This window comes from Solea senegalensis, linkage group LG6 (genome assembly GCF_019176455.1).
Source record: "Solea senegalensis isolate Sse05_10M linkage group LG6, IFAPA_SoseM_1, whole genome shotgun sequence".
In the NCBI taxonomy this organism is placed as follows: Eukaryota; Metazoa; Chordata; class Actinopteri; order Pleuronectiformes; family Soleidae; genus Solea; species Solea senegalensis.
The window spans coordinates 15,048,944-15,062,355 of NC_058026.1; the positions used below are offsets into that span (position 1 = coordinate 15,048,944).

At 39.7% G+C, this 13,412-nt stretch overlaps 1 protein-coding gene across 1 annotated transcript; it reads left to right on the forward strand.

The window, feature by feature from the left end:
• Positions 1 to 2,671: 2,671 nt before the first annotated feature.
• lonrf1l (LON peptidase N-terminal domain and ring finger 1, like) lies at positions 2,672 to 13,410 on the forward strand. The gene is made up of 12 exons (XM_044029269.1): positions 2,672 to 3,395; positions 5,102 to 5,220; positions 7,200 to 7,322; positions 8,425 to 8,622; positions 8,722 to 8,932; positions 9,075 to 9,180; positions 9,262 to 9,376; positions 9,497 to 9,618; positions 9,728 to 9,886; positions 10,028 to 10,190; positions 10,374 to 10,526; positions 11,727 to 13,410. Exons 1-12 carry the CDS (start codon positions 2,819 to 2,821, stop codon positions 11,883 to 11,885), a joined length of 2,205 nt encoding a protein of 734 aa, XP_043885204.1. The 5' UTR covers positions 2,672 to 2,818; the 3' UTR covers positions 11,886 to 13,410.
• Positions 13,411 to 13,412: the final 2 nt, after the last annotated feature.

Here is a 13,412-nt window from a genome sequence, read left to right on the forward strand (position 1 = left end):
CCACAAATTCCAAAGACTTCACTTGTTTCAAACATCTTGAAACAGATCTGTCTGTCTGTGTCCTCCAGGAATGGCGGCAGGTTGTGTTCTTGGATGTTGAACAATATGTACCCAAAAAAACAACAACCATGATTTGATGATTTGATGAGCATATCATTCATGTCCCCGCAATAAACATGATATGGACAGAATTACTTATCATTTTCCACTTTTCCATTTAGAAACCCAATGTTTGGTAGCCTTAACCCAATAAAGTGGTCACATTAACCAAATTCTAGGTAGAAATCATAACTCTCATGTTAGGTCAAACCCATAACCCACTTCTGTTGGGTTATAAATAAACAATACACAGTCTATAAACTAATAAGTTTAAATGTTGGGCACCAGTGTGTCTGGTGAGTGCAGTTCAGTTGTCAAGTCGTCGTGAGTCGACTTCAGGGAATGAAACAGCCATTCAAATATTTCCTTGTCTAATCTTTGTGCCTCTTGCACCGAGGACATCTAGATGATGGCAAATAGAAATGTGGTCTTACTGGATTTACTCTGTCACAGTTTAAGCCTGTTTTATACAGTACGGCACTGCCCTCTAGTGGTTGTATGGATGGGATGGCGACTCGTTTCCTCTCCCATAATGCATTTGCTTTTACACTCCATCAATCAAATAAGTAAATTTAATACACAAACGATTCGAAAACTATCTATCCTTTCGAAGACAAACTTCAGGATTACTTCAAACTTTATTTTGTTTCTGGTTTTGAGCTTTTTCTTTCTTTTTTAAAATGTTCTCTTGTTGTTGTAAATAAATTGTATTTTTAAAACTTTACATTCACAAAACATACAACGGGGACCTCATATTTGCTGTCATTTTATATTTGTATCGTACACGGGGTCTTTTTTATTGTTGGAGTAATGATTAGAGTAATGCTTCTCTTTGACCACTAGGCGGGAGTATTGCTCCACAATATACAACTCTTTTACATGTCCACGCCCAGTTTGGCCTTAAACAACCCCAGCTCCACTGTTTGTCTGGTGTTTGGTGTTTCCAAACATGCCTTGACATCCAGACACCAGTACATATTTGAAAAAGAATCAGTAGTGATAGAAGCACTGATCATTTTTCCAGTGGAACATACTGGCAGTATTAGCTGTATATGTCTGGATTTCTCACCTCTGCAAATCCCTTTTAGTCTTTATCCAGATTTCCACAAAGGCTAAAACCATGTTGTCATGTCAGACACAACACAAAATCTATTTTCTTTGTTGTTTATTCACTGAGTAGGTCTAAACGCCCATTTGCCAAAATCACCGGCCATCCTATTTTTAGACTTTGTAGTGTTAATTGTATTTTAACACATATTTAATAGCATGTTAGGCATATAACTTCTTCTCTGATTATTATAATCAACAACAGGGACTTCTGTCCCTTTATAAAAACCAAAAATAACTACTGCTGATTTTACTTAACCTGATGATTATCGCAGGGCAAATACAGACTTGTTTATGTGGTGGTAATCTTGTGAGCTGATACAAGAAGAGGTGGTGTGGTAATAATCATCTATCCCAAGCTGAACCTTTTTATTACAAATTGATTTAATCATCAAGCGTAATGTCATTTAAAGTCTCCACCCTGGTTAACTTTATTCAATCTTAAATGCTGCCTCACATCACCAAAAGGGGAAATTTAGTTATTTTTCATCCAAATATGTGTGATGGGGTATTTTCAACAGTAAATCACTTTCACCAATGTAAAGGTTGGGTATAGCTGTGGAAGACATGTGTTTCTGAGATAATAACACTTAAACTACTAGTAAATGTAGTCATAACAATTGTGAATTTCTATCATGAAGCTAAGTTATGGTTATGGACACCTTTTCTCTGCCTGTACTCCTGTCGTTGAGGGCTTGTGACCTTGGATGCTGCATGTGCTAAAAATAAACAATAAACACTTGTTTACAGGAAGTGACCTGCACTGTGACTCCTATGTGGCTCATTTCTACAACCTAAATGCCAAACAATAAAAGGAAACGGAATATCTAAAGAGGAAGAGACTTGCTTTAAATTTTGGTTAATTTTAAGTCAGAAAATCAATTCATGGAAAAATAGCATGACATAATGTATTAACATCCAAGGAAATCATAGTTTTACCATTGGCTGTTGAGGCACGGGGCATTTCCACTTGATTAAATTTTAAACCATGAATGAACAATCAGTCAGGTATTGCAGATAACAAGTTACTGCTGGATAGGAGCTGTATATTTGTTTTTTATGATACACGGTTTCTAGTTATTTCATTATTATTTATAGAGCTATTGAGTATGTTTCTATTAATATGCTGAATGTAGTAGTAGTAGTATTTATTTATTTTTATTCCTTGTATCACTGTTGTTAATTTCCCCGAGGGAACCTCCCAAAGGGATCAATAAAGTCGTCTGTCTGTCTGTCTGAGTATGTTCATATATCTTGTTATTTTATGTATCTGTGAAAACAGTTGAGGTCTTGAAAATTGATTACGTGTTTTTGTTTTCAATTCGTGCTTTTCCAGTGTAGAGGAATTTAAGAGCATTGGAGTCAAGTTCACTACGTCCTTTGCGTAGTTATGAAACTTTATAACGCAGGTTTTGTAACCAGGACGTTCTGACCAATCACAGCTCGAGAATCTGTTCACGTGACGTTGCTGTTTTATGTAACAAATGGGTGTCTATGGACAAGTCCGTTCACTGCACTGTCACGATGTTACTAGCTTTCAAGATGCACAGACGAGCATACAGTGGGAAATACACGTAAGTTTTATGTTTTTTAATTTCATTTAGACGCTACAATGTCGCTCCAAACGCACACGGAGGACACCGCGGAGGAGAGAAGCGGCTTCTTCATCGGCGACGCTGACTCAGACAACTATCAACTCGTACTACAGAAAGCCAACGCGTTAGCGTCGAAGGACTGTCTCAAAGAAGCAATTGACTGGTTTTCAGCGGCTATGCGATATGGCCCAGTTCAGCCCGAGCAACTGAGCACTTTCGTGGACTGTGTCCTCCGCAACTTCAAGAGGAAAGCGGGCGGAGCAGACGCCCCTTCGGCCCGGGGCCGGGACAGCTGTGGGGACGGCGTGTTGGACTGTCCAAACTGCCACTGCTTCCTCGGGGAAGCCGTGACCGTTGCGTGCGGCCACTCATACTGTAAAAGGTGTTTACAACGGCGGCTGCTGTCCAGGTGCAAACTGTGCAGCAATGCTGTCAGTGGCGACGAGAGAGTCAACGTGGTTCTGTGCGGACTCTTAGATAAGTTTTTTCCGGACGCGCTGAAAAGGTCGAAAACACTGAGTGAAGTGGACGAGCTGTGCCGGAGGAAACGCTACCAGGAGGCCGTGTCTTTAGCGAACGATGTCATCGACAGCGGTAAGTGCTGCTCGTCACGTAACCTCACGCGTTCACGTTGACGACAAAGACACTGTTTTCTACTGTTAACATTGAGAGATAACAACAGTGTTGACAGACACTAACTGTTTGGTCATGCTTATACTATAATTGCAATTATGTATCTGTGAAGTGCTGATACACGCTCACTTTTGATGAACAACGTTTGGTATTAAAAGTGTTGTTCCGGTGTCCGACTCCTCCCACTCTTCTGTCACGTAGGTCTAGCTTGCGAAATCCCCGCAGTTGCGCATGCGCATTAAGTGCGAGTTTCATAAGGTAGGTCGTTGCATACATAATAGACGTTCTGTAATATATGAAGGGGTTAGATAGGGTGTTGTATTTTGTAATATCTTCACGTATATTCAGCCTGTTTCATAAATACTTCATAAAAAAAGATTTTCAGTTTTTCAGCAGCTGATGCTGCAGATAGAACCTCTGCAAACTAAACTAGTTAGTAGTCTTCTAACAACAGACCCTGGCATTATGCATTTAAAAAATGCACTCAACTGCTTGTAGAGCACACAACTTGCCATTCTGGAGGCTGAAAGCTGGAGGGGGTGCAGGACTAAATCCCAGTATTGCTCGCTAGGGGTGAAAGTGAATGACTCGTATCAACAAATCATCATAGAATGAGCTCTTAAGTCAAAAACAAACTTTATTTTCTTTACAACAAATAAGAATTGGGTACATTTTAATGTCAAAAGTATTTTCAGCAGGTTGTACCTTTTCCCCACTCCCTGCTACAATCAGGGCAACATCATACCTTAGTCCTAATGTAGCAGAGTGAAACATGGCCATGTAAGAGAAATAATGCATCTTTTCTTCATAACCATCAAAATCAAATATGTATTAAAAGTAAACAGAAGCTAAATATTGTGGCTACCTTGATTTATGTATTTATTTGCAGTTTATTCAGCATGAAATAAATCGTGTTGCCTGAGAATTCCAGTACAGCTGGAAAAGTGTTCTGAACACTAACTTGGTCATGTGAGGTAATGAACATATCCATACTCTTTGAGAAATGATATAAAGCCCTGACCCCTGTTACTCAAACATTGCACACTAAAACCCTTGCGTAAACCCTTAGGTAATTTTTTAAAGGGTAAATTCCTAAAATGTACTGTCTCAAATTTGGTATTATCTAGTTAAGGTTGAATACATAATCTCTTGTGTTCTAGCATTGGAGGGGGAAACAACAAACTGTGTAATTAAAGGCCAGAATAGGATATCTAGGGTATCATTCTCTGACAAGAATAACTGCCACCTCAGAGACACCACTGTGGCTCATGCATACCACCTACTTTTGACTGTGTTGGCCCTCAGTGCTGCACAAAGTAAAAAGGAATCCTGGATAGAATCTGTCTGAAAGGCAGAGTTACTATGTTGGTAGTTCAGTTTGTGAAGATGTAATCAGAATGAGCATAATCAACAAACTGAGCCATCATTCAGCAAAATCTACTATACAATCTGCTCCAAAAGGTATTGCTGTTCATACTAAACATATATAATCTAATCTAATCTAGCTAAAAAGGTCATTTATCATTGCTGTTATGAAATGGCATTTTTGCAACCAGCAAAAGCAGAGAGCAGCTTGTCTGCTCTGCCTCAGGTTGTGGCTTCTTACTTATTTTCATTTGCATTGTTTGCAGAGGGTTGACTGACACATCTCCATGTGCCATTTGCAGATCCAGAGACACAGGCTGTGGCAAGACTGTCTCGAGCAGAGGCGTACATGGCTCTCAGACAGTACCACCTGGCTTTGGAGGACACAGAAGTTTGCTCCAAGTCCAGCTGTTCTGCTGAAGTAGGTCACTCACTGATGGTTCAGTACATGTTACTAAAATTCAAGTACTTGATGAAAACATCTTCTGTGCCAGAAAATGGTTGTTGTTAGACTAAAGTTTGTGTTCACATGCTCTAACATCTGCGGGGTATTGTTCAGAAAGGCTGTTCAATGTGGGTTACATTCAGCATCATTAGATGTACGACTTTTGGCTGGCTGACGTGGATTCGATTAATTCTACTGCAAAACAAGACTGGAAGTGCTTACTTAATAGAGTCTGCTGTGTCTTTTCCCTGTTAATCAGTCTGTGCTGATATATATATAAGTGCTGTGTGTCTCAAAGACGAGCGGAAAAGGTGAGAGAGCGAGGATAAAATATGGTGCTCATGTTAAGGGGGCTGGATAAGTGGCATTCAAGTGCATTGTAAACACCAGATTTTAGTTCTTCAGAAGTGTTATTTACTCATGAGTGCTCTAGCTCTTTATTTGAGAAGCTCTGAAAGTAAACCTCACCCATTCATTCACTCGTTGTCTATTGCTTTATCTTCCACTTGAGGGTTGTGGAGGAGTTGGAGCCAATCCCTGGACAGATCGCCAGTCCATTGCAGAAGCGCACACATTATTCCCCTAATTACACAAAGCATCTGCAAGGATGGCATCTTGTATTGATCAGAAAATCCCAGTGAATGATCAGATAAATGTGCCATTTCACAGATTTGAAAATTTTACATTTAACCCTTTTTATGGATAGAAATTTGTTAAGTAGTTGCAATCAATTCTATAAACATACAGTATAGTGTTCTGGTGACATATTAGAACTACAACATATCAAAGAGTGGGTTTAAAAGAGTAAAAAATCAAACTTGTTGTCCCATTTTCTGTGCTCTCATAGAATTACATAAGTTGTTGGTGAATTCAGTCTTGTGACTTTGTAATGACCACAGGCAACACAATTACGTAAGTATTACGCTGTTCATTCATGTGTGCAACACCACACTCAGGCGTTAAAGGATAAAGTTGTTCTAGCTCTTGTTGTACCTTCAAGTTTGTGCAAGTCATGATTGGAGTAGTTTTTGGGTCTGTAGCACCTAATCAATTGTGTCACTGGTTAATAGGTACAATACACATTCTTACTTCTGTAATTACTGCAATATGTTTGTTCATAAATGGACAAATAGGGCCATCAGTGTCACCAGCAGTTTTTATGAAGAAATCAGCAAAATGGAGGGAATTTGGTTTCAGTAGTGTGGAGGGAATATTTGCTTGTTGTCTCTATTAGAACATTCATGAGTACCTGTGTGGGAGGCAGGAGTAGAGATAGCGAAAGTGGATGAGTTTAAATACCCATAAAACCCCCCAAAAAACTGCATGTCATTCAGTTGCCTGCTGTTAATGGTGCTGCGTTACTCTCTGTCTCCTCTGAAGTACTAAGTTACTCCAGACTCATACTTGAACTCTCCCTGTCTCATTATGTTCCAGTCTGGAGTGTCTGTAGAGTCACATGCGACGCACACCAATTAAAGTCTGTAGTATAGTCCGGTGTTGTGACTGATGTCAAACCAGATGTTAATATGATGTTCTTTTGCCCAACCCTATTTTGAAAGCATCGCTTTTTAACAACCTCCTGATATTGTAGTGTTGTGTAAGAGAGTTTCTCTTGAGATAAACATGTTTCATCATGACTAAATGAGTTTTTCTGGACCGCAGCTGAGAATGTCAAGATTAGTCAAAGACTATTACATCAGTTATATTACAAGTAAAAAATGCAGCGTGTGTTAAAATAAGTTGAATATTTGTATTGCTGATTTAAACTGTGAACAAGGTTTTTCAATTCAGTGTTTTTCCTTAAAAAACACTAATATTTATGTGGACATTTGCAGCTGTTGTTTTTCCTGTGTGTATTCTGTCGTGTAAACGGACCAAACAGTGTGAGTTCTGCAAAAGCAAAACTAATTGTTGGTAAAATTAATCCTTTTTTCTGTTCCTTTCTGCCCTGTCAGGCTTTATATAGGAAAGCCATGGTGCTGCACGAGATGGGCCAGGTGGACGAGTCTCTCCAATTCTTCCTCCACTGCTTGGCTGTGGACGAGGACTTTCCCTCTGCTAAAAGACAAGTGGAAAAGGTGAGTGATCGAGCAAAAAAAATTGTAATGTGACTTTATCAGAATGACATGTCTTGTCTTTGCATCATATAACATGCACGTACATATGTGGATTCAGTCCTGTGATTGTGCTCGTAATGGGATTAGTACCAGTTAATGGAGAGTTCTCAGTAGCTACAGTTGGTTACAGCTGAGCTGACTCATATCCAATAATATCTGTATTCTCAGGAAACAATTTGTTGACATCTCATGATCAAATTTAGTAAGCAATCACAATAGTGTTAGTCATCTCATAGTGTCTCATAGATTGAGGCACGTCATGCTCAAATCACACCCATGCTTATTGAAGAGAACATGTCATGTACAATTCTGTTTGACTGCGCACCTGGGGAAATGCCTTTTTTGTTAAACTAACTGAAATGTACTTGCACACACCCATAATGTACTTATGCCTTATCCTGTAAGTCACTAAAGTCATGTTTAGGTAAATAGGCTATAGTTAATAGTTAAAAGGATGAGTGAATGGGATTTGTACCATATGTCACTTTGAGTGGTTGTCAAGATCAGAAAAACTGCACTTCATTTACAAGTTGGTAGAGGCTGTAAATGCTGTGAACCCAAGTTTCAGTGTGTTTATTTTGGCACCTTAGTTTATTTCCTGATTGTGACAGTCACATCTTGGTAGAGACATCATCATCATCTTTGTGGGAGCGAGACCGCAGGCATCAGTAGAACATCAAATCAAGTTTGTGCAGCCTTAAATCACACTTAAGCCTCAAAGCACTCTCTGGTACCATTATAGTGAAAATGAAATCACATTCTTACACAACATTTCTATTAGCATGACTGTGGGGCATTTCCCAAGTACATGTTTTGGAAAGTTTTCTTTTATGGTCATGGTTTTAAAATATAATTTATGTCTGTGGTTTGTTAAGTCTTTTTTCTAAAGCTGAAAGTGTTTGTGTGACAAAATCAATCTCTTGTCCCGTTGTCACAGTTTCCAATGCAATGATTTATCCCTATTATTTTTTTATTTCTATTTTGTAGGTAGACTTCAGATACATGTGTTGGGGGTTCAGCAGCTTTCCGGTGTTGACAAAATGAGGTGCTCTTATTTCCACAGATCTTATGTGACCTGCTGTCCCCGGCTGATGAGAATGTTAAGGTTGGCCTGTGGGAAACCACACAGAACACATCGCCTCATTTACGCAGCAAAACCATCATGGCTGAAACCCAAGAGCCGCCACAGACCCCAGTCCAAAGACAGCACAAACACCAAGTCCACGCTGCCTCTGCAAATCCCCATACGGACGACACGGAGGTACTAATAGTGATTGAATCTAAAAGTCACTAAAAGTGCAGTTTTAAAATGATTAAATGTTTGTCATCAGCTCACCGTCGGTTCTCTGTCATTTTTAAGAATTGTTTGGAAAGTCTGGAGAACCCTGGTCTGAGTCGAAGTCACTCGCTTCACTTGCACGGCTCTAATTATGGTGAAGGTCTGAAGAGAGTTTGCTCCGCCCCTCAGCTCGGTCACCAGGAAAAATGCAGCCTGCTGAAGAGAAAGTTGTCAGTGTCAGACACGGAGCCCCACGTTGTGGGCCGTGGAAGTACCAAACATAAAAAACAAGGTCAGTTGCAGTTCCGTGTGCTGCTTTCTTTGTTTTACCTCAATGGATTATAACTGTTTATCCATTATACACATTATACATCTATGTCTGGAGAATTGCTCTTGTTGTAATCTGTAAAATGTTTTCCATCCTCCGTGTTCAGGTGTTTCAAAAGTCTCCAAAGAGCAGGCTGCCAAATCAAAAACCTGCAGAAATATTCCTAAGGATCTGATGGATGCCAATGACTTGGAGTGTTCCCTCTGCATGAGGTAAGAACACCTGTCCTCAGTGATGCTATTATGTTTCATGTAGAATAAGCTGTAATTCCGACATCGTTGCTATTACTACAGGTTGTTTTATGAACCTGTGACGACACCTTGTGGCCACACCTTCTGTAAAAACTGTCTTGAACGCTGCTTGGACCACACGCCTCAGTGTCCTCTCTGTAAGGAGAGTTTAAAAGAGGTAAGATGACGGATTCTGCAGCCTCTGCATATGGATATCAATCTTCATATGTAGCTTTTAACACAATGTGCGGTCCTTGCTTTCTGTAATTATCACTAACTTGCATCCTTACCCCTCCAGTATCTCGCATGTAGGAAGTACATGGTGACAACTATCATGGACACGCTGATTAAGCAGTATTTGAGTCGGGAGTACGCAGAAAGAACTAAGACTCATCTGGAGGAGACCAGAGAGCTTTCTGAGTAAGCAGCTTTTCCAACCATCTTCCATTTCAGTGTCAGATTTTCTGTATAGAGAAAATGAACAGATTTCATAGTGTCTAACGTACTTATTTACACTTCTCATCCTCAGTCTGACGAAGAATGTGCCTATATTTGTCTGCACTATGGCTTACCCCACTGTGCCTTGCCCCCTGCATGTCTTTGAGCCACGTTACCGCCTCATGATCCGCCGCTGCATTGAAACGGGCACGCGGCAGTTCGGGATGTGTATCAATGATCCTCAGAAAGGGTAAGTATGCAAGCCTAAACACTGTCAAATTTTACATGATTTACAATGTCGGATAACCTTTAAATCAACATATCTACAACAGTTTTCTTATGTTGGACCAGCAAGAGGTAAAAACGGACCACTATGTTTCCTCTGTGGCAGGTTTGCTGATCATGGCTGCATGCTGATCATAAGGAGTGTCCATTTCATGCCTGACGGTCGATCGGTAGTGGACACAATTGGAGGGAAACGGTTTCAGGTCTTGTCTCGAGGAATGAAGGATGGATACAGCATTGCAAACATTGAACACTTGGAGGATACAAGGGTAAGAACCTCAGTGTTATCTTCAATGGGTTGTGGTTTTATAGCCGTTCTCCAGCCTAAAACTTTGTTTTAAATATGAAACCACCTTTTAAGTTTTAACGATTCATTTGTAAGTCACATTCAAGTGCTGTTCAGACAGCGTCTCAGTGACTGGTGTATTAACTGACTGACTCTTGTGCGGTAGGTGGAGAACAGTGATGAGCTCGAGAGGCTTCAGGAGCTGCATGACGCAGTGTACGAGCAGGCCCGGGTCTGGTTCCAGAACCTCAAGATCCATTTCCACAACCAGATTCTGCAGCACTTTGGGCCCATGCCGGGACGGGAAGATGATATTCAGGTAGATTTCTAACAATGTCCATATACGTCTCTCTGGCAGAAGTACCAATCCCTTCCAAGATTAGTTAAGAAGTAATCCTAAAACAACAAGACTAATGTTGTATATTGTGTTGAGTAGTTTACTTAGATTAGCCTAAATGTTTTCAACCCTTCAACCCTGTCTGTATTTCTATTCAAGCTAGTGGTTCATTTCCATTTCAAATAAGTACACTGCATCTCGACATCATCAAACGGGTCTTTTGTTATAATTTTGATTGAGAGACACCTAGTGGCAGAAATGACACAATATGCATTTAAATCTTAATTTCTCATAAACTGCCACATACAGTTTTGAGGTGTGTTAATGCTTTAATCGTGTTTAGTTTGTGTTGATATTAGAGCACATTTTATATAAAATGTGGACAGGAACACTGAAGTTTTTTATTTTCATTCTTCTGGGTAAACCTCCATTACCACAGAGTCACTTAGATCCTAATACTAGAACACAGCTCTGACTGAAGTTTGCAGGCTGCAGCGCTGAAAGGGATTACAGCTCCGCTCTTAGAACAACCGTGGAGCAGAGACTATTGACAATGTAGGCTAAAGAGCTTTATGGGAGCTACATACCTAATCCCATTGGTCCTGTTGCGTCAGTAGGGTCTTGAAGATAATGTCCCAACTCTATAATGTGCTTCTGTTCCAAGAAAGCAAAGTAGTGATCCTTGACCCTTTTTGCCACTCTTAAGTAGTTTTTGTTCTTGGGAGAATTCCAGCACCGTTGTGCATAAAGAGAAATGTAGCACAGATAGGAACTCCAATTCGTACAAGTGTTAAGTATATTTTGTGACCCAGGAATATTAATATATTTGAATGCTAAAATTACTGCAAATCTGATGAGATAACAAGAGCTGACACTTGCTAAAAAGTCCTATCGATATTCAAAGTTTTTGAGTACCAGAAGCTTGAGCAGTGAGGCTGTTGTCTTTTAAAGGTGTTGAAGTTCTCATATTTTCATTTTTTTATTAATAGTTTTGGGGGTTTTCGACAAAGTGGAACGCTGTTTGTGAGTGTTATCAAACTTGATTATTTTTAGTTTATTTTCCTCCTTCTCAAGCTCTCAGGTCAAACATGTGGCTCATAGATAATCCTTGAAATGATATAATTATATTTCATGGTTATGAAAGCAAAAGGCTTATTTTTTCCACCCTCTCCTCCCCTCTAGGCAACTCCCAACGGTCCAGCTTGCTGCTGGTGGCTGCTCGCTGTCCTGCCCATCGACCCACGGTACCAACTGTCTGTCCTCTCCATGACTAGCCTCAAAGAGCGTCTGGTGAAGATCCAGCACATCCTCACTTATCTGCAAAGCATCCCCAATAACTAGAGCTTCCTCGTCTCACTATCAAAAAACATCTAATGGACCTTTTAACAACCTTAAAGCAGTCTTTAAAAACAACTTCAATTCTCCAGCAATCTGATCTTTTAAATTTAAAAGTTCTCCAGTTTGTATCATTCTTACAGAATCGGCTGCAAATCCTTGAACTGTAGGTCTCTGGAATCAGAGTTGTGGTCTAACCACCTGAGGGATACTTTGAAGGATGCCCTTTGTGTGTGACAAGAAATAACACTTCTACAATAATCTACTTTTGTTCTTGATGCAGTTTTTACTTCTTCGAGGGACCTTTTAAATTGAAAGGTTTCTACAACGTATTTCCACTTAGTAAATATGTTGTGAGTCTCTTGGAAGACGATGAGAGAGAAGGTGTAGTTAAGAATCACCCGAGTGAGTGATGGACTGGTGTTAAGAGTCTCTTTACTGTAATGTTTTTATTTATTTGTAGAAGGGAAGAGGTAAAACCAATGCCTAAATGCTGAAAGTCCAAAAAAATTGATAGTATGGTGAAATGGTATGTGGTAAAGAGAAAAAAAGAAGAAGTGAGAATTCACTACTTGCACAACAAAGTCAAACCACATTGTGGCATATTTGTAACAACACTTATTGAAAGTATTAATCGATCTCTTCCAACACATCTTTTCAAGTCTCTTCTCCTTAACTTCTTTACCGTGAACAATATATGTTGCTGCTTGCAAGTGTAGGCATAGGATTGTTTTAATGGAAAAAAGAAGACACAATCTGTGTTTCTGAGTTTCTTCCAAGCTGTCGTGCTGAGATTGGCCGTTTTGTGCCTCCTCTTCCGATTTTAGAGGAAATGTCGTGGTCTGGAATCTCATCAGGAAATCTCGTCTTTGCTCTCTCTCTTCTCTTTCTCCCTCGCAGTTAACTTTCACAAGAGCTATCTGCCAAACTTGTTTGTGTCATGCACTTAAAAGATCTTGCTGGAATGTGAGGATTAGAAATGAAAAGTGTTAAAGAGCTTCTTCCATGTACGTCTCTCCTCGAAACCAAAATTCCGGCTCATCGCAGAAATAACTTTAACTAAATGAAGTCATAAGGTTATTGTATATGTACATTCTGACCACGTTCTTGTATGAGACATTCTAAGAGAGGCTTGTTATAACTTCTGTAGAATTACCACCAATAGATTGGCACAATTCTTCACCCAGAGCTGCTCGGTCTGAGGAGAGCACGTACTGTGCTTCAAGTCAGGAGACTTTGCCTTACACCATTTTGCATTGTGATTTAATAACACGCTGCATTGGCATTGTTACCATTCCTTTTGAAACCACCTTTTGTTGTTTTAATTTATATTTGTCACTTGTCGGTGAGTTTGAGGCACCATATCTTCACAATGTGGATAAAAAAAAAAAGAAGCTACGTTCAGGTTAAGGCTGTTGTATGTAAATCATTTGTAAGAAAAGAGAATAAAAGCTTTTTGGACGGACATTGCTTTTCTGCTCTGATGTATTAAGTTATCAGTTTTCAATAATAAATGCAACTCTTTTTTTCAGC

What these genes read in the sequence shown, in the direction of transcription:
- lonrf1l (XM_044029269.1), top strand. Translation starts at nt 2,819, where the DNA reads ATGTCGCTCCAAACGCACACGGAGGACACCGCGGAGGAGAGAAGCGGC. An exon ending in TACCAAACATAAAAAACAAG is followed by an intron (nt 8,933 to 9,074) that starts GTCAGTTGCAGT and finishes CTCCGTGTTCAG; the next exon opens with GTGTTTCAAAAGTCTCCAAA. An exon ending in GAGACCAGAGAGCTTTCTGA is followed by an intron (nt 9,619 to 9,727) that starts GTAAGCAGCTTT and finishes TCTCATCCTCAG; the next exon opens with TCTGACGAAGAATGTGCCTA.